Source organism: Rousettus aegyptiacus, unplaced genomic scaffold, assembly GCF_014176215.1.
Source record: "Rousettus aegyptiacus isolate mRouAeg1 unplaced genomic scaffold, mRouAeg1.p scaffold_m13_p_1, whole genome shotgun sequence".
Taxonomy (NCBI): domain Eukaryota; kingdom Metazoa; phylum Chordata; class Mammalia; order Chiroptera; family Pteropodidae; genus Rousettus; species Rousettus aegyptiacus.
In genome coordinates, this window is record NW_023416284.1 from 86,818,431 (window position 1) to 86,841,183 (window position 22,753).

General features: G+C 34.1%; 1 protein-coding gene across 5 annotated transcripts in view; it reads left to right on the plus strand.

Moving 5' to 3' along the window:
• Window positions 1-13,974, plus strand: part of EXOC2 (exocyst complex component 2) — a 193,205-nt gene extending 179,231 nt beyond the window's left edge. For all 5 annotated transcript variants that reach the window (XM_036237595.1, XM_016159498.2, XM_016159497.2 and 2 more), the window contains 5 exons: window positions 1,864-1,919; window positions 3,660-3,782; window positions 8,302-8,363; window positions 10,617-10,676; window positions 12,498-13,974. In XM_036237595.1, coding sequence (XP_036093488.1) covers window positions 1,864-1,919; window positions 3,660-3,782; window positions 8,302-8,363; window positions 10,617-10,676; window positions 12,498-12,591 — 395 coding nt within the window. In that variant the 3' untranslated portion in view covers window positions 12,592-13,974. The remainder of the gene's footprint in view (window positions 1-1,863; window positions 1,920-3,659; window positions 3,783-8,301; window positions 8,364-10,616; window positions 10,677-12,497) is intronic.
• Window positions 13,975-22,753: the final 8,779 nt, after the last annotated feature.

Genomic DNA, 22,753 nt, shown 5'->3' on the forward strand with positions numbered 1-22,753 from the left:
AGTCGCATTGATAGGACCCTGGTTTTCATGGAGGGCAGAGACTGTTGAATTTCTTACTCTTAAGTTCCTTAGATCAGAATTGGCCTAATATTGTGCTTATATTTTTAGTAACTATATATGTTTCATATATGTATGCATAATGAGCTAGTCTTCCCCAAAGTTGCAATTTAAAGTTCTAGATCTGAGTACAGTGATTATGAACTCTCGAACCAGGGTGCTCTTCCCTGTCTGCCTCCACTCACATTGTGAAGACTGCTTAGCAAGCAGGTAGTGAAAGGAGGTACATTGACTTTGGTGACCATGATTACTGGGGGCAGGTGTTACAGCCAGGTCCAACCTCACGCACTGACGATAGCAGATGAACGATCCAAAAGAACATCTGTGTGGTATGGCTTTACTCTTACAGGAATAAGGCTTTTCTGTTCTTGAGCACAAGATAGTTTATTTCACTTTCACTTGTAATAGACTCCTATAGTCTTTTCTTCTACCTCCCAGGTAAGACCTGTTACTTTGCAGTTATCCTTTTATTCAGGAAGAATCAACTAATTTCTGGATTATATTTAATTACTCTTCAATCAGCTTTCTCAAATTTTTTATCCACAAAATATAATGACTAATAACTGACTGAATCTTCAGAAATATATATGAAATTGACTCCTCAAAAGCAAAATAGTACCTATCTATATACTCGTGTATGACAAAAGCAAAAGCTAGTCATATATTTAGAATCTGCAAATGCCAATACAAAAAAATTGATCATAGTTCTTGGCCTTTATCTCAACTCTTCTAAATAATCGGTAGCTTACATGACATTTGGGAAAAAATTCTCCTTAACATTGTTACTGTTAAACATCCATGGTTTTAAAATGCAGTGGAATTTTCTCTATTCTGTAGAAGGAATTCTCAGTACATGCAGTTGATTCTAGAAGGCATTCTAAAATATTTCATTCCAAGTGAAAGTAATTGTTCTGAAATTACAATAAAGCAGCATGTTGTTTTTATAATTTTTCTTGGCAAAATAATGATAATGAAAGTGAGCCGTGCGAATACCAGGACCAGTCACATGCATTACCTTCTTTAATCCTCTCTACACCCCTACAAGATAGGTACTGTTCTCATACTCATTGATAGAAGAGAAAACTGGGCACAGTCTTCTTGCCGAACGTCACAACTTGTAGGTTATGAAACTGGAGTTTGATCCAAGATAGTATGACTTCAGGTTCTTACACTGTTAAATCTTATGTGTACCTGCTTTTGAGTAGAGTAGTGTTCACTAATTCTAGACCATATGAAATCTTATATTTTGTCCAATCTTTAACTTGCTTTATAGGATCAGATTGAGTTTGGTATGTCAGAAGTTTCTCCCAGAAGTAATTTTTAAGATCATAATTTTTTAAGATCTGCATAATAATTTGACTTTTGCTTTTGGAAATATGAAGCTATAATAGATATTTAGCATATATGTTTTATAAGTTTGGGTAAATATTCTTGTGTCTATTTTTTTGTGTTTATGTGAGTGTGTACATATATGAAGAATATATAACTGAAGAAACTAAAGGACATTTTTAAATTTCAGTTTTGAAGCAGACTGGCCAACAGTTATAGAGAACATAAACAATGGCAGAATAGAAAAACAATGAAAGACAACTCTTAACTGATTTAACTTTTTTTCACCTGTACAACAATAGTCCTTGCATCATCTGGTTCTCAAAAAGAAATAGACAATAGTGATACTACTTTCTGCTTCTCCTTAGAAACTCTAAGGCAGTAATACTGTGTGCAGTAATGCCAGCAGTGGGGACAGGTAGCTGGTATTTCCATTAAATGCCTTTTTCACCACCCCACCCCCCGTCTTGATTTCAGGTGTCAGAAACTATTTAAAAGAAGCATTGGTGAATATAATTGCAGTGCATGCAGAGGTAAGCTATCAATAAATGTTCCTAAGAGATATGAGTAACAAAAAATAAAAATGGAAATTTGATGGTTTTTATGGTGATCTTGTTCCCTTTCAGACTATATCTTGGGTATAAATAAAACTCTACTTTCATACATGCACACCCGTGTGTTTTTAATTATGAGAGTCTTTTTCTTGAAATTGTTTTTTCTCATAATTAAAACTAAATTTATTAGCATTTGAAAGGTAGAGAGATTGAAAAGATATTCTCCCCTTTTCTTGTATTAAAAGGAATGTGAAATCCCTTATCTCAAAGAAGTTATTAACCTCTTCTTTACCAGTATACGAATAAGCATTGGTGTCTTATTCATGTAGCAGTGTGTTCTTATATAGTGGCTGGGATTCCAGAAAAGTGTATGTTTGTTAGATGGGTTCAGAGAGCGGGCTGAATTTAGGAAGCAGGTGCATGGTTTCCTGTCTGTGGCCAGCTGAGGTACATATAGATGTTGATGCCTTTGATTCATGCTAAAACTTGCCGTCACTTGAATCATTATCATCTTAAGCTTTATATTAATATTCTTGGTTAACATTCTTCTTGGGAGGACTCTTCTAAGGAACATCAAAAGAAGAGACCATATCTACCACCATTATCACCACTGTAATACCTGTTCTGCAATTTCACAGTCTATTATTCACTGTTTTGCTAATCTTTCGGGATAGCTATGGCTCATAGACTGATGGGTGACCAGATAAAATGGGGCTAAGCAAAGAGATTATCATAGCATGTTATAGTTTTAATTTCTTTGTAAAGGGAAGCTTGTAAATTCCTCTATAAAAATAAAGTTTTTGTATGATTTAACTCAGGAATCTATCACATACATCTTTTTATGAGTAATATCTTTTCAACCATGACTCTATCAAAGATATAAAAATGCTTTCTTATTATGTTAGCTTCTAATAAAATTAAAGTGTAAAATCATCAGTCAGTGAAAGTGTTTCTGTGATAGGTAGACAAGTGATAGTCAGAGGAACTGTGTAATTTATCCCAGTGACTGAAAGTAGAATTTCATTCAGAATCCTTATTATTTCCCACGTGATCTTTATTTGCCAAAATGTTCTTGTTGTGTTTGGGTTGATGCAAAGGTTTAAACTGGTGACTCAATCTGAAAAAAGGAAAATCTAAAAAGGAAGTGTGATTTAGTTTAACTTATAAATCAGAATAATGAAATGTTTTACCAAATTTCCAAATATATTAACTCGTAGTTGGAAAATATTAAAATTAAAAGTTTGAAAATAGTGTTTTATATCAAATGAAAGAAAATATATATTAATTCACTCAATAGTAAAACTGAGGACTTCGTTATCCCATACAGAATAATGTACCCATTATAAAGTGGTGTTTGTTTTGATCTAAGGAGAGTCTGACCTATTATGTTTTTATTCCTCTAATTTCTTCTTTAGAAATCATATTTCTCTTTGTGTAAGGGGAAGAGGAAGAAGAAATCCTTAAAACTATTTTTATTTTGTCCACATCAGCAATCTTTCAGAATTATATTTGCCAATATATTTTCAGAGGATTATTTTTGTTGTGTAATACAACTTAAGTATAAGTCACCATCTTCCTTTCATTTATAATTCTGACCCTTTAAAAATGTGACTATGAAGACCTGTGAATTATTTGGTGCATTCCTTTGTTTTTAACAAATTCAAGTCAAGAAAAGTTTCTTTAATACACCATTTCTTCTTATTTTAAATTTTCTATCAGGTGTTCACTATTTCCAAAGAATTGGTGCCTCGAGTCCTATCCAAAGTGGTTGAAGCAGTTTCTGAAGAGCTAAGCCGCCTTATGCAGTGTGTTTCATCCTTCAGCAAAAATGGAGCATTACAGGTACCAAAATTGTTCAGTTCCATGTTCAACTTTTATTTTCATTTAAAACATACAAATGTATTTTTAGTCATCAATCTTATAATAAAGACAGGGTTTTAGTTTTATTTTGTTTTGTTTTATTTTGGAACAGATTTGCTGATTTGAGATCTCTGTCATCTCTCTTGCATAAGCCATCCCTGTTATGCATTGTCTACAAGTTCCAGAGTTTCTGTTTCTTTAGAGTAGAATAAGACCTTTATGACACTTAAGAAATTATCTGAATGCAAATTCCTTCAAACGTTCTATGATTTTTTTCTTTTTATGCAGAATAGAGAGGATAAAAGAAAAAGTCATTGACTTTGTAAATCAACAGAAATTATCCAATATGAAAACAGAAAAGAATAATTAGGAAAAAATTAGATTTCCTTGGGACAATATCAGAAGGTCTAGTATACACGTAATTAAGTTTCCAAAAGAGTCAGAGTTGCGAGTCAGCACATGAGAAGATGGTCAACATCATCATTTGGAGCTTTCACACATTGTCGGGAGTGTAAATTGTACAACTACTTTGGTAAAAACTTATATAGTTTCTTTGAAAACTAAATATGTACATTCCTATGACCCAGCCATTCTAATCCTCAGTATTTAACCAAGCATATGTTGTATGTGTTGGTGCAGGCGGGTGGGTGAGGGACATAAGTATGCTCATAGCAGTTTTTTTTCATAATAGCCAAACACTGGAAACAGACCAGGTGCCCATCAACAGAACTAACAAACTGGTACGTTTATATAACCAAATACTATTCAATATCAAGGTGGACAAACTACCACCTGGATGAATCTCAGCTTTCATTTGAGTGAAGGAAACCTTACACAAAAGCACACATATTACTATATGGATTTCATGTACATGAAGTTCTAGAACAGATAAAACTAACCTTTGGTAGAAAAACTCTTAGGAAAGTGCATTGCCCTGGGCGATTGAGATTAACTGGGAAGGGGCCTGAGGGAGCTTCACAGGTTCTGTACCTTGATATGGATTTCCATTACACAAGTGTATGCTTCGGTCAAAACTCATCAAATGGTACACTTTAATATTTGTCCATTGTGTAGTATATAAATTTTAACTCAAAAAATGAAAAAATAAAAAAATTGAAAGTCTACTCTAGTTAATGATGTAGTACATTAAAATAATATAATGAATTGATAGATATATGGTAGTACTAGTAAATGTTAATGGTAAAGTCTGTGGGTATACAGATGTTTACTGTAAAATTCTTTCTTTGTCTATACATTTGAAAATTTGGGAGGCAAAAGGAATGTAGAGCACTAATTAGGCAAGTTGTTTAGCGGAAAGACAAAAACATATATTTACAGTTGCCTCAATTTTCCCAAGAAATCTGATTTATTAGACTTTTGATATAAAGTTGAAAGATCATGATGATTATAGTAGTTCTATTACAAGAGAGCAGTTGCAAAAAGGATATACTGAAGATTAGTTAAAAGGAAGTTACAGTAACTACAGTGGGCCTATGCAGTTTTGAAATAATAACAAAAATCTTCCCTCCTGGCAAATTACCTCTGCAGTCCATTTACCTTATGGCAAAATTTTTCTCAAAGCTAACAGGAAGAAGTTAAGAAGAGATAATCAGCTGGAGAACTTTTTCCATATACGACAGGTCCTTGAATAATGTTTTGTTCAACATTGTTTCATTATAACATTGAAAAGGAAAAAACATTGATTCCCAGCTGGGGCCTCTGTCTTTTTTGGGGGTGTACATTCTCCCCATGTCTATAAGGGTTTTTTCCCTGGGTACTCTGGTTGCCTCTCACATTCCAAAGCTGTGCGCATTTCTGCACTGTCCCAGTCTATGTGAGTGTGGGGTGTGTGTGATGTTCCCTCTCCAGGGAGGGACCCACCTTGCACCCTGAGCTGCCTGGACAGGCTTCAGCCACCTGAGATCCTGAACTAGAATAAGTGGTTATACAATAATGATCTTATTTGTTTGTATTAATCTTTCTTAAACATATGTATAGCTCACATTTATTTCAGTGTTTAATATTATAAGTGTTTGGGGTCTTTATTTAGAAGTTTGGTGATGTTTTCATGACCAGAAATATGTCATAAGAACTTAACTCTTATTTCCAGCTACCAGCCTATGGTAAAATTTGGTTTCATTATACATCATTTCACTTAAGGTCACAGTTTCCAAGAATCTATGGATGACATTAAATGAGAATTTACTGTACATGTGTCCAGGGGACACCTAGCCACCGTGACTTCCAATATCTAATATTTTGATATATCTTAGGAACTGGACAGGCATTTTTCCACTTTGAAAAAGTTAAAAGTTTTAACTTTGAAAAAGTTAAAACTTCACCCTTTCCCATTGGGAATGACTGTTTTCAGTGTCTTTTTTTTGAGCAGATAACTGCGAAGGGCTACAGATTAATCTTTAATAGTTGTTTACATAAAAGACCAATGCATCAGTTTTCAAAACCTTCCTGAGAGCCAGTTTATAGAAGAGTGGAATGATGGTTTAGTGATTTTAGCTGATCTGTTAGCATGACATTTTCTGGCATACAGTTTTTTTAATATTATATAAATAACCACTTTTATAATTGGTGTAATTTATAGGTTAATTAAAATACCTTTTCACTTTGTTTCCATAAAATTTCAACATGAAGATTAGTTTCACAGTGATTTATTTATTCCTCCTAAAATATTCAACTTAAAGTTCTGCATTATTTAGGTTAGCCTTTTTGAATTACAAAAGTCATAATTCATATACCATATAATGGATCTACAAGATAAAGAGTATACAATTCAGTGAATTTTCTTTTTACTGTGTTCACAGAGTTGTGTAATCATCACCACAATCAATTTTAGAACATTGCATCACCCCAGAAAGAAACCCCAGACCCATTAGCAGTCACTATCCATTTTCCTCCCACACCCTCTCCCCGGTAGTAGACAAGCACCAGTCTGCTTTCTATCTGTGTGATTTACATATTCTGAAATTATCATATAAATGGAATCATAGAGTATGGCTTTTAGTGAGTAGCTTCTTTCACGAAGCATAATTTTTTCAAGGTTCATCCATGGTGTAACATGTAGCAGCACTTCATTCCTTTTTATGTCAATAAATATAAATATACCATATTTTATTTATTCATTCATCATTTAATGAATACTTGGGTTTTCATTTTTGGCTAATAGGAAGAATGCCTCTGTGAACATTCATTTACAAGTTATTTGTAGGCATACGTTTTAATTTCTCTTCGTTATATACCTAGTAATGGAATTGCTAGGTCATATAGTTACTCTGTTTAATCTTTTAGTGAACTGCTAGACTATTTTCAAAATGTTATATGCCATTTTACTTTCTATCAGCAATTCCAGTGAGGATTCCAATTTCTCTATAGCCTCACCAATACATGTTACTGTTTGTGTTATAGAGTATAGTTATCTTCATGTGTGAGAAGTGGTGTCTCATTCTGTGGGTTGTCATTCCACTGTCTTGTTGGTTTCCTTTAAGCACAGAATTTTTAATATCTGATGAAGCCCAATGTATCTTTTTTCTTTCATTGCTTGTCCTTTGATGCCATTTCTAAAAAGGCTTGGCCAGCCCAACATCATAAAGATTTACTCCAGTTTTATTCTAAGTGTTTTAGAGTTTTATCACTTACATTTAGGTCCATTTTGAGTTAATTTTGTTTTAAGGAAGGGATCTAACTTCAGTCATGTGCATGTGGATATCCAGTTACCCAGCATTCTTTGCCCATTTAATGGTCTCAGCACTCTTATCAAAAATCAGTTAGTTGATCATAAATGTAGGGGTTTATTTCTGGACATTCAATTCTATTGACCTATATGTCTGTCCATATACCAGTGTTACACTGTCTTGATTGTTATAGCTTTGTAGTAAGTTTTGATATCAAGAAGTGTGAATTTCTCCAACTGTGTTATTCCTTTTCAAGATTGTTTTGTCTGTCTGGAATCAACTTGTCAATTTTTTTTTTTTAAGCCAGATGTGATTTTAATAGACATTGCATTGAATCTGCAGAACTTCAGCTCAGCTTTTGTGATTAAAGTCAGTGTGCCTAAAGGGTATAGGTGTAAGGAAGTAAGGCAACCCATTTTCTTAAATCTATGGTGGAGAGGAATAATTAAGGGACAGTGTTTCAGACTTTCCTTCTTCTCAAAAGCAGACTAAAAGAAAAATTACTAATTAGATAGTAAATGCAGATTGCTGGAAAATCTTTGTATAGTTTGTACCTTTTATAGCAAGATATCTAGCTCTCTGCCTTCACATAGTCATACTTGACAATAAGTTGATTTTCAGTAAAAGGATATTTTTTCATAGCCAGTTTCTTCGGACTATTTTAGAAAGCCCGTTTGTAACTAGTCATCACCATAAGAGTGGAGGTAACTCTGTGCCTGTAGTAAACAAGGTAGAGACTGTCCCCCTCATTACTTATTTCTATTTGATAATTGTCATAGTTCCCTGTTGTCACTTTGTCCTTTTCTCATCTTTAGGCAAGGCTTGAAATCTGTGCTTTGAGGGATACTGTGGCTGTTCATCTGACTCCTGAAAGCAAGTGAGATGCTAAATGTTTTTATTCTGAATATTTCATTAAAAATAAAGCTTGTCTTACTGGTAGTATATAAAATCCTTTGTAAAGATAACTGCTCAGAATGAATGTTTATGATTTTGTGATGTGACAAAGTCTATCTTTAATCACTTTTTTAACTAAAAAGCATACACTTATACTAAGCCACAGACTCCTAAGATTGGTTCTTTGTAGTGTACTATAAAAGAGGAAAGGTTTAATATAATTTTATGTTTTTCATTCTGTAAGATAAATCTTAGTCTCATAAATGATATAGCAACGCATTTCATTCTTCTTTAAAAAGGAAGAAAATAAGATTTGAGTCAATCTATTCATAGCAGACTTTTGAAGGACAGTTCAAGTGTTGTAAATATCAGCGTAAGAGGAAGCTTTGTGGTTTCTCTGCAGAATTTTGTAGTGGAAATTTGATGATAATTTTTAGCTGTTTTGAATGAAAGTCAGGATTTCCTATCATTGAAACATCAGTAGTTGAACTGAAATAGAACTAACTACTTGCTTTTACAAAATTGTTTACTGACAATATTACCTAGGAAATATTGGTTTATACTGTTAATGTACATGAGAAGCCATGCAAATACATGAGAAGTATATGAGAAGTATACAAATAAAATGTTTAAGGACATTTTGTACAATCTACTTATTCATTTCCAGCTTTTGATAACATGCCTTATGCCATAATTCTGTCATCATTACAACTGAAAGAAAGATTTCTTAACTATTTTGCTAACAAATAAAATTAGCTTCTTATTTCTATTCATCTTGGCTGACCAGAAGCCATTTCTATATGGCTCCCATGTTAGTTATTTAACCATACCTTTTCCCAATCTTTGTTTTACTGCACAACGTGCTAAATAACAGATGATAAAAGCACTCAGTCCATATTTGATGTGTGTGCATGCCTTGTGTAAGTACCTATGTGTTATTCTCACTAACTTAACCTTTTAAAGCTCAAGTTCCTCATTATAAAAGGAAGATAGTAATACTTTCTAGGTAAAGTTTTGGGGAAAATAAGTGAGAAAAATATGTTAAGTCCCCTTCTAAACTGTTGACACACTACAAATAATAGGTGGTATCATCTTTACCATCATTTTATCATAATGTAAAGAGAATCCCATTTGTTTTGATTAATTGAGAAGAGGTTTTACAAGAAACAAGATGGTCGTGGTGATTATAGGAGGGACTTCCCTTGACATCAGGAAACAGGAGAACCAACTTCATATTGGGAAGGGAGCTAAGTGTGCCCACAAGCTATAACCTATCCTCGCACCCACACCCTGCCCCACTAGGAACAGCTGAAGCTTCCAGGTGCATTTTATGACTTTTGAGACTTTGTAGTCAGTCTCTGTTCTGCTATGATTCCTGCCCCTTGTTTGAGAAATACTGCTCAAAAGTATTTCCTGGTCTACTGATGAGGATGTTTTTACAATACAAAATTAAAAACCACTTTAAAGTCATGAATAATTATATTTATTTCTTCACTTTAGTCAACTAGCATAAAAAATAAGAATAACTGTTTCTTAGTGAATGGTACAAGTTATTAACAAATAATCTCCCCTAAAATACTTTTCATTTGATTCAGTAATTTTTCTGGTACTTTAACAAGTTAAATGCACCAAATTGGTTTTAAAACTCACTCTTTTTCATGAAGCGAAATAATGTTGAATTTTAAATATGTATAATCTCTCCATTATCTTACAAATTTAAAATGCAATAATAACAATTCTATAAAAATTATGTTCTATTATTATAAGATATTGGCTGTAAATCAGGCCCTGGACAGGCCAATACTTTAAATGTCCGCATTCATGTAATCCTTCATTAGATCATTCTTATTTCTACTTAGCTTCCTTCCTTTCTTACCAGTTGCTTTATCTATAATTCAGGTTTATTTTGAAAATAAAGACTTTTTAAAAATTTAAATGCCCACATGAAGCTTTCATCTATCATGAGTAGCATTCTTTTTATAAAAATCAGTTTCTCCCTTAGTTTTTCATTTCCTAGATGACTTTTTTGACCCTACTCCTACAAAGCCTCTTTCTGATAACTGTGCCCTCACTTTTACTTTTTCTATTGTTTTCACTCTTAATTTTCTCATGTTTTTACATGCTTCACTGGTTTATACTGGTTTCTTTATATTTAAAATATGCTTAAGAATTTTTAATGATGTGCTTAATTTCCCTTAGAAATGTTTCAACTTAAATGTTGCTGTTTGTGTTCTAGGTCTAGTTTTAAACAGGCTTTGGAAGCCCTGCCTCAGCTTTCCAGTGGAGCAGACAAAAAGTAAGTTCTGTATGCTATTTTCAGCCTGTTAGATATGTTGAAGATTTTGTTGTCTAAAAGTACTCTTTTCATAAATAGTGATTTGGATTTAAGAAAAAACAGCACTTAAGCTCTTAGCAATATGCATTATGTCAGTAGTGCCTTTCTTGTCTCCCAAGTGACAATTTAGAAACTAGTTCCTGTCTTGTTTTAAGTGACTGGTGTAGAAAACATCATAAGAAACTTTATTTTGACTCATCAGTAAACTATTATTGTCTTAAATTTTTAAGAAGATATTACTTAGAGAAATGTAAAAGGACAGTGTGATAAAATTCAGCACTCCATTTTTTTTTCCTTTGAGTAGCTCAGCAATGTACATTTTGTGCTTTATGTATTAAGAAAGAATCGATTTGTACCTATGACATTATAAAGTTATATATGTTTCACCTATACTGTATTGATTTTCTCAGCCTGAATTTAAACTTTGCTACTCATATAAAGGAAATTTTGACCTGAGACAAAATCTAGGCCAGACAAATTTCGTAAATGCCCAGCCCACCCTCAGCTGAGGTATTGGAAACATTATAGATCTTTGCTCCTTCATCATCTGTAACTGAAGTCCACCTGTCTTTGCATTTGGCTGATCAGTCCATAAACAAATATTTATGGTGTTATTAAACTATGTGAAAAACTCAACATGGGCTCTGCGCTCTAGCACAGGTGAATGTCATGGAAACTCAGAGGGCAGAGAGAACAACACATAGGGCTGGACTAATGGTAGGAAAATGTCATATAGAGATTTGGACTGGGCTTGGAAGAATGAATAGCAGACCAGTTGTTTTGCTTGTACGTTCCTGTGTATGTTCCTAAATGGGCAAGTGGATGCCTGTACAAACTGCCCACTTGCAACCCTGTCTGTGTCTTCCATTTTCCTACTTCCTTTTTCTCACACTAACCTTCAAGCTCTATCTGAATTGATTCTAAACTCTGCTGTTTTCTTTAAAACAAATATGATATAGATTAAAACAATCACTATTATTTTTAACATGTGGAACATGGCTCAAAAGCTAGTGCTTTTGGGGGGAGTTAACAACAGAAATCCTGATACAGTCCTAGATGGGGACTGTGTTTTAGATCTACTGTTGGAGCAGTGTTCTAATATTGAGTATTGTTAAACAATGAAATAATCTCTTGACCCCAATGCCCATAGGCCCATTTTTGGTCACTTCATCTGAACTAGATGAATCTAAGATCCCTTCTGGCCCTAAAATTATATGGATATATCAGACCAGTTAAGGAAACAAATTGAGTCATCAAGTAGTAGACTGATTTGCCCAGTGGAATTAGAACTAACCCTGATTCTTCTGGTACTTAATTCACCACTTTAGTTCACCATTTGTCAATATTTATTAAAGACAAAGATGCAAAATAAGAGAAACAGAATAATTTTCCAGGTGTGGGGGTAAAGGGAAAGGTGGCAAAAAGGGGCAGCACGAGAATATTTGAAGGGTGATAGACCTGTTCTTCATCCCAGTTGTGGAGGTTGTTAGGCTGCTAAGATGTGTTTATCAACATTCACAGAACTGTATACCAAAAAGAGTACATTTTAGTGTATGTAAATTTTTAAAAAGTGAATTAAGCAAAAGTACAGATGCAGACAATCTGTTTTAGGAAGGAATCTAATTAATTTGGGGAAAAGGATAGGAATTGAGAATCCTTAGATAAACAATTTTTTGAATGCACAGGAACCAAAATTGAGCAGTTTGTTTCCCTGCATGTTTTCTCATATTGCTAGACAATCTTCATTCTGTCAGGTTATAAAATAGTCTCTACTCCCTGCAGGTTACTGGAAGAGCTGCTAAACAAGTTCAAGAGTACCATGCACTTGCAACTCACCTGTTTCCAAGCTGTTTCTTCAACCATGATGAAAACATAAATACCACCGAAATAAGGGCAGTCCAAAGATAACAAGTAACAAAATTGTCCACTGTCTTAAGTGCCCTAAGATATTTGTATATAAAGCATTAAGTTTGTAATTTCTCTCTCTCCCCACCTTTCTTTTCCCCTGAATTGGTAACTTAGAAAGAAGATGTTGGTGTATTTTTATTTCAACCAAAATAACCTTATTCGAAATGCCCAAGCAGTGTTTGTTTTGTCATTTTTATTACATTAGGTCCTGTATCACTTTAAAATTATATATATATATACATATATATATATATGTATATATATATACATACACACACACACACACATATAGTTTTTTCTTAGCTAAATGTTTTATGGTGAATGCCACAGGAAGAGTTACTTTTTCAAAGAGTGTTTTGGGGATGTCATGTGATGTACAGTAAAGCATTTTTCAGTGTCTCATTTACTAGAGTTTTAGTGCCAACAGCTTCCAAGACACATGGACAGATTGATAAGAAGAGATTTGGAAAGTTATATTTAGACAACTTTGAAGCTTTAGCTCACCTAAGCCATACAGGTGTACTTGAAAAATTCATATCAACAGATAGTTTGAACTCTCCCAATTCAAGTAGATTTTTAGAAAAATTTATGATTTGCATTAAAAAAATGTTATAATTGGGGTAGATTTTTTGTGGTCCAGATGTCAATGAGTTATCTTTGCATTTGCTGCCTAATTTTTATTTTTCACAGTGCTAAATATTAAGCATCTTTTCAATGTAGCTTTTTGTTGTCTCACTCTTAATTTGATCTGTCATTTTACATCACTATGTTGCCTGTCCCTGAGGACTGCTTTGTTACATGTGATGGAGCTTGGATATCCATGGGTGCCATTAGAAACAGCTACAGTGTGAGAGCTAGCACTGCCCATCGCTGTTCACTCCTTCCCCTCCAACAGTTTCTTTTCTCTCCACTTCTTATCCTTTGAGGTATCTTGCTCAGTAACTAAGAACACTGCTCTTGCAGAGTCTGTGTTTTCTAAACATTTGAAGATGCTCCTTAGCCACTAAGCAGTAGGAGCTGCTGATAAACCACGGGCCATTTGTTCAGGTCATGGTGAGGTCTTTCAATGTTAGCATTCCTCACCTAACTTTATCATACTATTTGCTTCAGAAGAAAACCGAGCAATTCTCTATTTGTAGTTTACGTGTCAGGGTTTTCTAATTCTTTTATGAGTGTCACAGAATCCCACTGTATACTGTATAACCATATACAGTATGCATTATTTGTAATAAGTCAGTGCTGTGTTTGTTCTTTTGCTGTATAAGGGGAAACCTTAGTACCTGGAAGTGAACGTTTAATCTTTTACAAATATGTTCAATAAAACTTATGACTATGAATTAAATTACAAAAATGCAATTCTAGTTGTATTATTTTAAATAGCATATAGCATTCAGCCACTACAAAATGTGTCTTCACTACAAGATGTAATTTAGTTGACATTTTTCCCCTAAGCATCTTTATTTAAACATTTTTATTAGCTATATAGCTTTATAGGTCTAATTTTAAAACTCAGAATAAATACTTAAATTCTAGCCTACCTTCTGTTTGTCTGACCTTTGTCAGAAAGCATTTGTCAGGTGTCCTGTTAATTCTCTTCTTGGTGGGAGCTTGCCATATGCCAAGCACTGCAGTAAATTATCTTTTAGTGCTCTCAACAGCCTCTGTAAACCTTATAAGCTAGGTGGTATTATGTCCATTTCACAGATAAAAAAAAAAATGGGGCTTAGAGATAGGTTAGTGACTTCTCTAAGACTACAAGGCTTGTAAGGGCAGGATCTGTGTCACACTCAAAGTTGTCTGGCTTCATCACTTCTTAAATTAAGCACTGCCAGTTCTTTCTTCCAGCTGAATGTGCTTTCTGCTGTCCTTCTGCCAGTAACATAGCTCAAGGAAGTACATAAACACTAGCAGATAATAAAATTTTAAGCAAAATAGAAACAGGTAAGTGCTTTAATGTCTTAGAGAATAGAGGGTAGGCACAGGAAAAAAAAAAAAAAAAAAAACCCATACCCAAATGAGGTGGTTCAAGGACTACTACTCCAACAAATCAAGGGGGACTTCTTGGAAGAAAGGGGAATTTTAAGAGCTGCTTGAGCTACAGAAGAATGTAATGATTAAGGGGAAATGGCTGGATATAATATAAGTTAGAAGAAATCTGAGAGACTTGGAGCAAATTTATAAAGTGGTAGCCGAGAAAAAAAAATTAAGTTACTCAAAGGTACTTGCTTTTATACCCAGGTACCGTTAGAGTTTAGCACACCCACGTCCATGTGGTCACCCTGGCTTCATGTCAGTTAGCGAAGTTGGCCTCACCTTTAATATTGAAAAAGTATTAGAAATAATTTGGTTTTACTAAGACTTTCTATATCAGTGTACCATGAAAGTGGCATATTCTAGAAATGATTCCAGCATTACAAAACAAGCATTATTGCAGTAGGCACAGCTCCCTGAGTCACTCTCCTGTCTCTGTCATCCTTCAAGAAAACATGCATGCAGTTTTTTTGAAGGGGATAAATAGGAAGGATTATATTTTAATTTTAGATTTAGTACAAGATGATCATGTGTTTCTGTTTTGATCATGTGCTATGGGATATTGTACTAGTAGTTTCATAATGTGTTCTCTGAAAGTTATCATAAATTACCAGCTTGTACATAAAGGTTAGGTTTCTAAAATAAGGAAAATTAACTATATTTTATTTAATATATACTTGAATAATTATATGTTACTATAGACTCAAACTTGCATACATATTTATCATTAAACATTTACCTAGCAGTACTATCATATAGGTTTTTGTATGGATTTATGAACTGCTCTGAAAAATCTAAAAGATATACTGAATACTTGACACACATACCTCACTTAGAATAGCAATTTGAATGATTTTAGCTTTCCCTTAAATGTAGATTGCATATTTTTATAGAGTCATCATGCCTTTTGTGTACTAATATCATCTCATTTTCTATTCACCCACATTTTTAGTTTAGTATTATTATATGTATCACTGGAAAGCCTTTTTGTACCTGGCTAGGTTCTAAATATGTAACAATTAATATTTTAAGAACAAAATCTGGATCTTTGGATGACCTGTTGTAATTTGGCTAATGAAAGCCACTAGGATGTCAAAATACCTTTCTCCTGTCTATTCTCATGAAGTCTTAGACAGGGTTAGCACTGGAGCTGGTGACACCATCTTCATCAGCACTGTCACCATGACTGGTCCCCCATGGTTGTGTTGCACTGATCATTGTTGATATGATTGTTGTTATTGTTATTTCAATCACATTGTTCTTGAATGTTCCTACCTACAAACCCTTTAGCTAGGCACACATCCCTGAGAACCAAGACCACTATCTGAACTTAATTGCCAAGAAAGGCCCCCAGATGGACTCATCACAGAGGGAGGAGGACAACCAGCAGATAATGGAATTATGGGGTCACAAAAATCAAGGGAAGAACAAGAATCATGGTTAGAATTTAAAGAATCAGATGTTGTCAGATATGTCCAAAGGATGAGTATTGAGAAATATTTTCTAGACTTGGCATTTAGAAAATCATAAATGACCAGAGAGGGATAAGGACAGAATCATAGAAACGTAAAACTTTGAACTGATTCTTTTATCTCACCACAGGGACTGTCAAGAGAGCTGTCTTTTTTTAAAAAAAAAGATCACAAAGTTTCTTGGCCTCAGCACAATAGTGAAACCCGTGAGGGTCAGTCTTTAAGGCTCTTCCTCAACTTGCTGTTTTTTAAAATTTATCTTTCTGTGTGTCTGATCAATTTCTGCTGCCCCAGCTTCTTTTTCCATTGGAATAACCTAACAAATATTTATACTCTCTTTTCTCCAAAGTCTTCCCTTTCAGAATGCTTATTAAATTTCTCTAGCTCAGGATTCTCAGGAATTTATCCTGTTGTCCTCCAGCGTCTGTCTCTCTCTGGACCTCCTTTCTCCAGTTTCTGAGAGTTCATAATGTTCTTCTGAGTGTGATGCACTTTTATTCCTAGTGATGAGTCTAATATCTTTAGATTCTGGGAAGTTTTCCTGAATTATTCTTTTGAATCCCTCTGCTTCTGTTTTTTTCATTATGTTTAATGGTCAGATCTCCTATCCTGTTTCTTTATAAAAATGTTAAGATCTTTTTCCTCTTGTTTTTTCTTTTTTTGTTTTTATTCTACTTTCTGAGAAACTTCCTCAATTATTGTCTTTCCTTTCTATTGGGTTTTTCATTTCTGCTATGTTGTTTTCAATTTATAATAAGTTTTTTGTTTTCTCAGTATTCTTTTTTATATAGAGTCCTATTTCTTATTTCTCTGGAATCTTATAAGAACACTCTTTTAGAAGTGTTCTTTTGCATAATCTCCAATTTGCTTTATTCTTCTGTTATAGATCGATACTGGAATAAATGTCATAAGCTTTCTTCAAATTTCTAGCAAGCTTTGGATACCTATTCATATTCATCAGAATATTATGATATTTATGTCATTTTTCTGGGGCTGATAAGATTTCTCAGAAAGCGTTCTTCCAATCTCATGCTTTCTGAAAGGCAAGAAGAGTAAGAAAGCCCAAAGATCAGTTTGTCAGGCAGTATTTCTGCTCTCAGCTGGATCTGTTATCTCACAGCCTTCTGCATTTTACTCTCTTCAGAGAATAAAGCTCTAGTTTTCTGCTGGAGTGGGAAGGTAAGAGACCATTGCCCAGCTGTGTGGGAAGGAAGAGACATGGGAATATCTGGCTATTTCTTAAACAGCCTTTAAACTGATCATTTGATTTTAACCCCAACTTTATACCCACTTTCAGAAGTTTCCTTACCACAAATTCTTGAGCCTTTGGGGCACTTTGCACTGTAAACTAGGTTGCATCTTTGTTTTTCATACTACCAATTTAGACTCTGATGTTTTTAGACCTGCTAAATCAATTTTCACTGACCCATATACTTTTCAGCTTTCAAACTCTTCTAGCTGCTATTTCCTCTCCTATTTTCCTTCTCTTCATGGATTTATGTCTTTATTATATATTTAACTGTATTATTAACTACATATCATTATATATGCTGTTATATGTAGTATATGTACTATGTGTATGTAGATATATATATACCATATATATGCTGTGTATAATGCTGTATGTATACACACACATACACACATATATAAAACTGCACTGTCATTTTTGTAGTTTTGGTTAGAACTAAGGTTAATGTGTGGTTTCAATCTGCTATTTATAACTGAAAGTTCAGATTAACTTTTTGTTTTATTTGATCATAAAACCAAACTGTTTACATGTGTATGGCCTTCAGATTTGTTGCTCATAAGATATGACTATTCACTCTAACTTTTAAAATCGAAGGAAGTATTAGTGTAGAGAAGCCTTCTAATGACCCCACTCCTCATCTCTGGATGCTAACGGTACTCAATCAGGCATAGCATGCATAAAATAGCTTTTATTTCGTAATTAGAAACAACTCTTACAATATACCGGTGATACGTTCCTGCAAAAAAGTGAAACTTGGACATCTGGATCACTTAATTTATAGAAAATGCAGGGGATAGAATACATTAATGGACAATCAACAAAACCTATATTGTAGGAAACACTAAAGCAAACAACCCCATTTCTTCAACAAAGATATTTCAGACAAAATTAAAAAGAGAGAGAGAGGCCAGAGGATATTTGATATAATAACATATACTTCAGATATATATCAGTTAATTGTGTTGTATGGATGTTATTTGAATTGAACCAACAAATTATTTTTTTAATTAAATAATTGGAAAAAATTTAAACATTCTAACAATATTTAAACAATATTGTTGATATTAAGGAATTATAATGACATTTGGTTATTATTTTTTAATGTCATTATCTTTTAACTTTGTAAATGACATAACATGTCATATAAGGTGTTACTGTAAAGCTACAGTAAACAAGACAGTGTAGTATTGCTAAAAAAAATAATAAAAAAATAAAACTAAGTGAATAGATCGGTGGAACAGATTACATAGCCCATTAATAAACCCACACAGATCAGTCAGCTGATCTTTGGCAGAGGAGCAAAGGTAACATAATGGAGAAAAGGTAGTCTTGAACAATGGGGCTAGAACAACTGGACATCAATGCAAAAAAAAAAAATGAATCCAGACACAGGCCTTACACCCTTCCCAAAAATTGACTCAAAATGGATCACAGACCTAAATATAAAATGCAAAACTGTAAAACTAGTATTATAAGAGAAAATCTAGATGACTTCGGGTTTGACAGTGACTTCTTAGATACAACAATTATTTATAATTGCTAAAATTTGGAAGCAATCAAGATGCCCTTCAGTAAATGAGTGGATAAATAATTGGTGGTACATCCATACAATGGAATATTATTCAGTACATTTCAGTTTCTTCCATGTCTATGAAAAGATTTGGCAGTGTTGTTTTACCTAAGGATAGGTGATGATTATTACTATAAAAGGTATATATTCTAGCAAATTAAACATTTATTCCCTTCCATGTTGTTGATGAATTGTGAAAGTAAGTCTCGGGGAAAAAAGATCTCTATAAAAGAATATAATTTTACATAGAAAAAGTTATTTCTCTTTAATTATGAATACTAGGATTATTAACATTTTAAAGGATAATTATTATAATAATATAGAATATGTATGTAGTAATATAGAGTAAAGCCTAATGTTTCAAAAGGTGCTGAGTTCTAATTCTTCTTGCTGGGTAAAATACTATTAGATTGATACTCTTGCATATAACAACCATAAACTCTGTCCGTAAGTCATAAAGCTATAACCTGAATTCCCTGAGGAGTGAACAGAAACAGTCCACACTTACACTATACATTGAGTGATTTCCCATTTTTGTAGTTTTTAGCTAGGAACTAGAGTTGGCACAGTGAGGAAAATGGCAGGGGCACCAGTGGAAAAACTAATGACTTTCTGTACTCAGGATTCAGAGTATCATATCTAGAAAATTACAGCTACTAGAGACAGAGGAAGAACTTTAGAAAAGAAATAATCAGAGACAAGATCTCTGAATTTTTTTTGGTATAATTTTCTGGCTAATATGCCTGAACAGCGCCTGCATGAAGCACACTCAGAATAGTTCAGCTAAAGTCAAAGATTTGGGCTGAAATTAAAGCTAACACTCAAGAAACTGAGTTTGCTGTTCAAGGTCAGTGAAGATAATTGCCTGGTAAACCAAAAGAAAACAACAGGATCCAGATTATTCACACTTTATCATTTATCATTGTCTTAAATAAAATCCGGAATTACTTGACATATGAAGGAAAAGGAAAAGAAACACATAGAGAATAGAAAATCAAGTGAGACTAGCTTTACTAGGTCAATGGACATTATCTAATGTGAAGAATAAAAAGGAAAATGTTTGGGAGAAGATGAACATATACTTTCATAGACGCCTGCTAGATGTAATCAGATGGTCTAGCATCTGAGTTATTGGAGTCCTAGAAGGAGAACAAATAATTAATCGCCCCCCCCCAAATTGAAAAAATAATAGCTGACAACTTCCCAAATCTAGCGAAAGACAAATTTACAGATTCAAGATGCTCAACGAACAACGAAAAGGTTAAACACAAAGGTTGCCACACTTAGACTATTAAAGCCAAAGTCAAAGAGCAAATCTAGTAAGCAGCATTAGAAAAATGTGTTACATGTAGGGGAACAATATTTGAATTCACTTCTGACTTCACATCAGAAACTGTAAAAGCCAGAAGAGAGCAAAATAACCATGTTTGATGTGACAAATAAAATTAAAAAATTAAAAACCTGCCAACCCACAATTCTATTTCAAGTGAAAATATCTGTTCATAATGAAAGCAAAATAAAGGTATTTTCAGATCAGACTAAGAGAATTAGTTAACAGCAGACCTGCACTATAAAAAAATGCTAAAGGGGAAGTTCTGGTCAAGATAATGGAGTAGAGAAACACTATGCTTGCCTCTAATGACCACATCAAAATTACAGCTTGAGACTGATAGGCTGGACAAAGACACAGACTGGTCCCACACCTGCCTATGGCAGTTGAGAATTGGGAAGGATATCTTGTCTGTGAGGGTTCCGAGGAACAACTTCTGGCTGTGAAAACCAGCAGAGATTGTGGCTGAGTGAGACAAAGGGCTGCGGAAGTCTCAGACATTCCTCTTAAAGGGCCCATGCACAGTCTTACCTGGTGACAGACTTACTTGCTCTGAACTCCACCACTGGAGCAACTGCTTGAAAAGTGCCTGGGAAATACAGGGAATAACTGAATTGTCTAGCTTCAGAGTGAGGGCGGGAGGGACAGCTTTCTCCCAGACAGAAGTTCAGGCTGCATCTATTGTCTTTTTTGGGCAGGGAGCCCCTCCTCTCTCCAAGCGTGCAGACTCAGGCGTCCACCATATCTGAGTCACCATCAGCCTAGCTAACTAACACTGGTCGCCCCACCTGGCTCAGGTGACTAGAGAGACTGTACCACTGGCCCCACAGGACACCTACTACATGAGGCTTCTCTCCTTGCTCAAAATATTCAAAGGGGTGAAAAGCAAAGTTCCAGCAAAGCTGTTATTTAGAATTGAAGGAGAGATAAAGAGCTTCCCAGACAAGGAAAAGCTGAAGTTCATCAACACCAAACCAGTATTACAAGAAATGTTAGAGGAACTTCTTCAAGAAGAAGAAAAAGTAAAGATTAAAAATATGAATAATAAAATGGCAATAACTACATAGCTAGCAAAAGTTACTTTGTGAATGAATTGAATACTCCAATCAAAAAACAGGGTAATTGCATAAGAAAGCAAGACCTTTACGTTCACTGCCTACAAGAGACTCACTTAAGATCGAGAGACATACACAGACTGGAGAGGAGGGGTTGGAAAAAGATTTTTCAAGCAAATGAAAACTAAAAAAAAAAAAAAGTTGTGTTGACAATACTTGTACCAGACAAAATAGACTTTAAAACAAAGGCTGTAACAAGAGACAAGGAAGAATCCAGTACCTTGCTTCTGGGCATTTATTCAAAGAAACCCAAAGCACTGCTACGAAGTGACATGGGCATCCACATTTTCATTGCAGCATTATTTACAGTAGCCAAGATATGAAGGCAGCCTAGGTGTCCATCAATGGATGAATGATAAAGACGACATGGAACATATATACAATGGAATATTGCTCAGCCATAAAAAAAAAAAAAAAAAACAAAGAATGACATCTTGTCATCTGCAACAGTATGGATGGACCTAGAGGATATTGGACTGAGTGGAGTAAGTCAGAGAAAGAGAAATGCCATATGATTTAACTTGCATTTGCAATCTAAATAACAAAATAAACAAAACAGAAACAAACTCGAGAGATACAGAGAACATTTTCGGGGTTGCCAGATGGGAGAGTGGTTGTGGAGGATGAGCTGAAAAAGAGGATAGTATTAAAAAGTACAGATAGAGTTATAAAATAGTCATGGGGATGTAAAGTATAGCATAAGGAATATAGCCATTAATATTATAATAACCATATATGGTGTCAGATGGGTACTGGAGTTATTGGGGAGATCACTTCATAAGTTATATAAATGTCTGATCACCATGTTGTACACCTGAAATTAATATAATATTGTGTGCCAACTCTAATGTAAAATTTTTTAAATTATAAAAAATTAAAATTAAAAAAATGCTAAAGGAAGTTCTTTGACTTGAAACAAAATGATATCTGATGGAGCCTCAGATCCTCAGCAATGAAGAGCATCGGAGATGGCAAATAGCTGGGTAAGCACAATTTTTTTTTTTTTTTTTGCTTTTTCTTTTAAAATTTTTACGATACATATGACTGTTTAGAGGAAAAATTACATCATTGTTATGTGGATTTATGGCATATTTAGATGTAACATAAAGGGAGGAGGGAAATAGACCCCATCATTCTAATATATAGAGCGTTTAAACTCAGCAATTGATAGAACAACTAGACAAAAAAAAAAAAACCAGCAAAGACAGATTCTGAACAATAACATTCATGACGTAATTGATATTTATAAAACACTACGCTCAACAACTGTGGAGTTCATATTTGTTCTATGTTGCATGGTGTATTCACCAGAACAGACCATACGCTGGGCTTTAAAACAAATCTCAAAAAAAAATAAAAA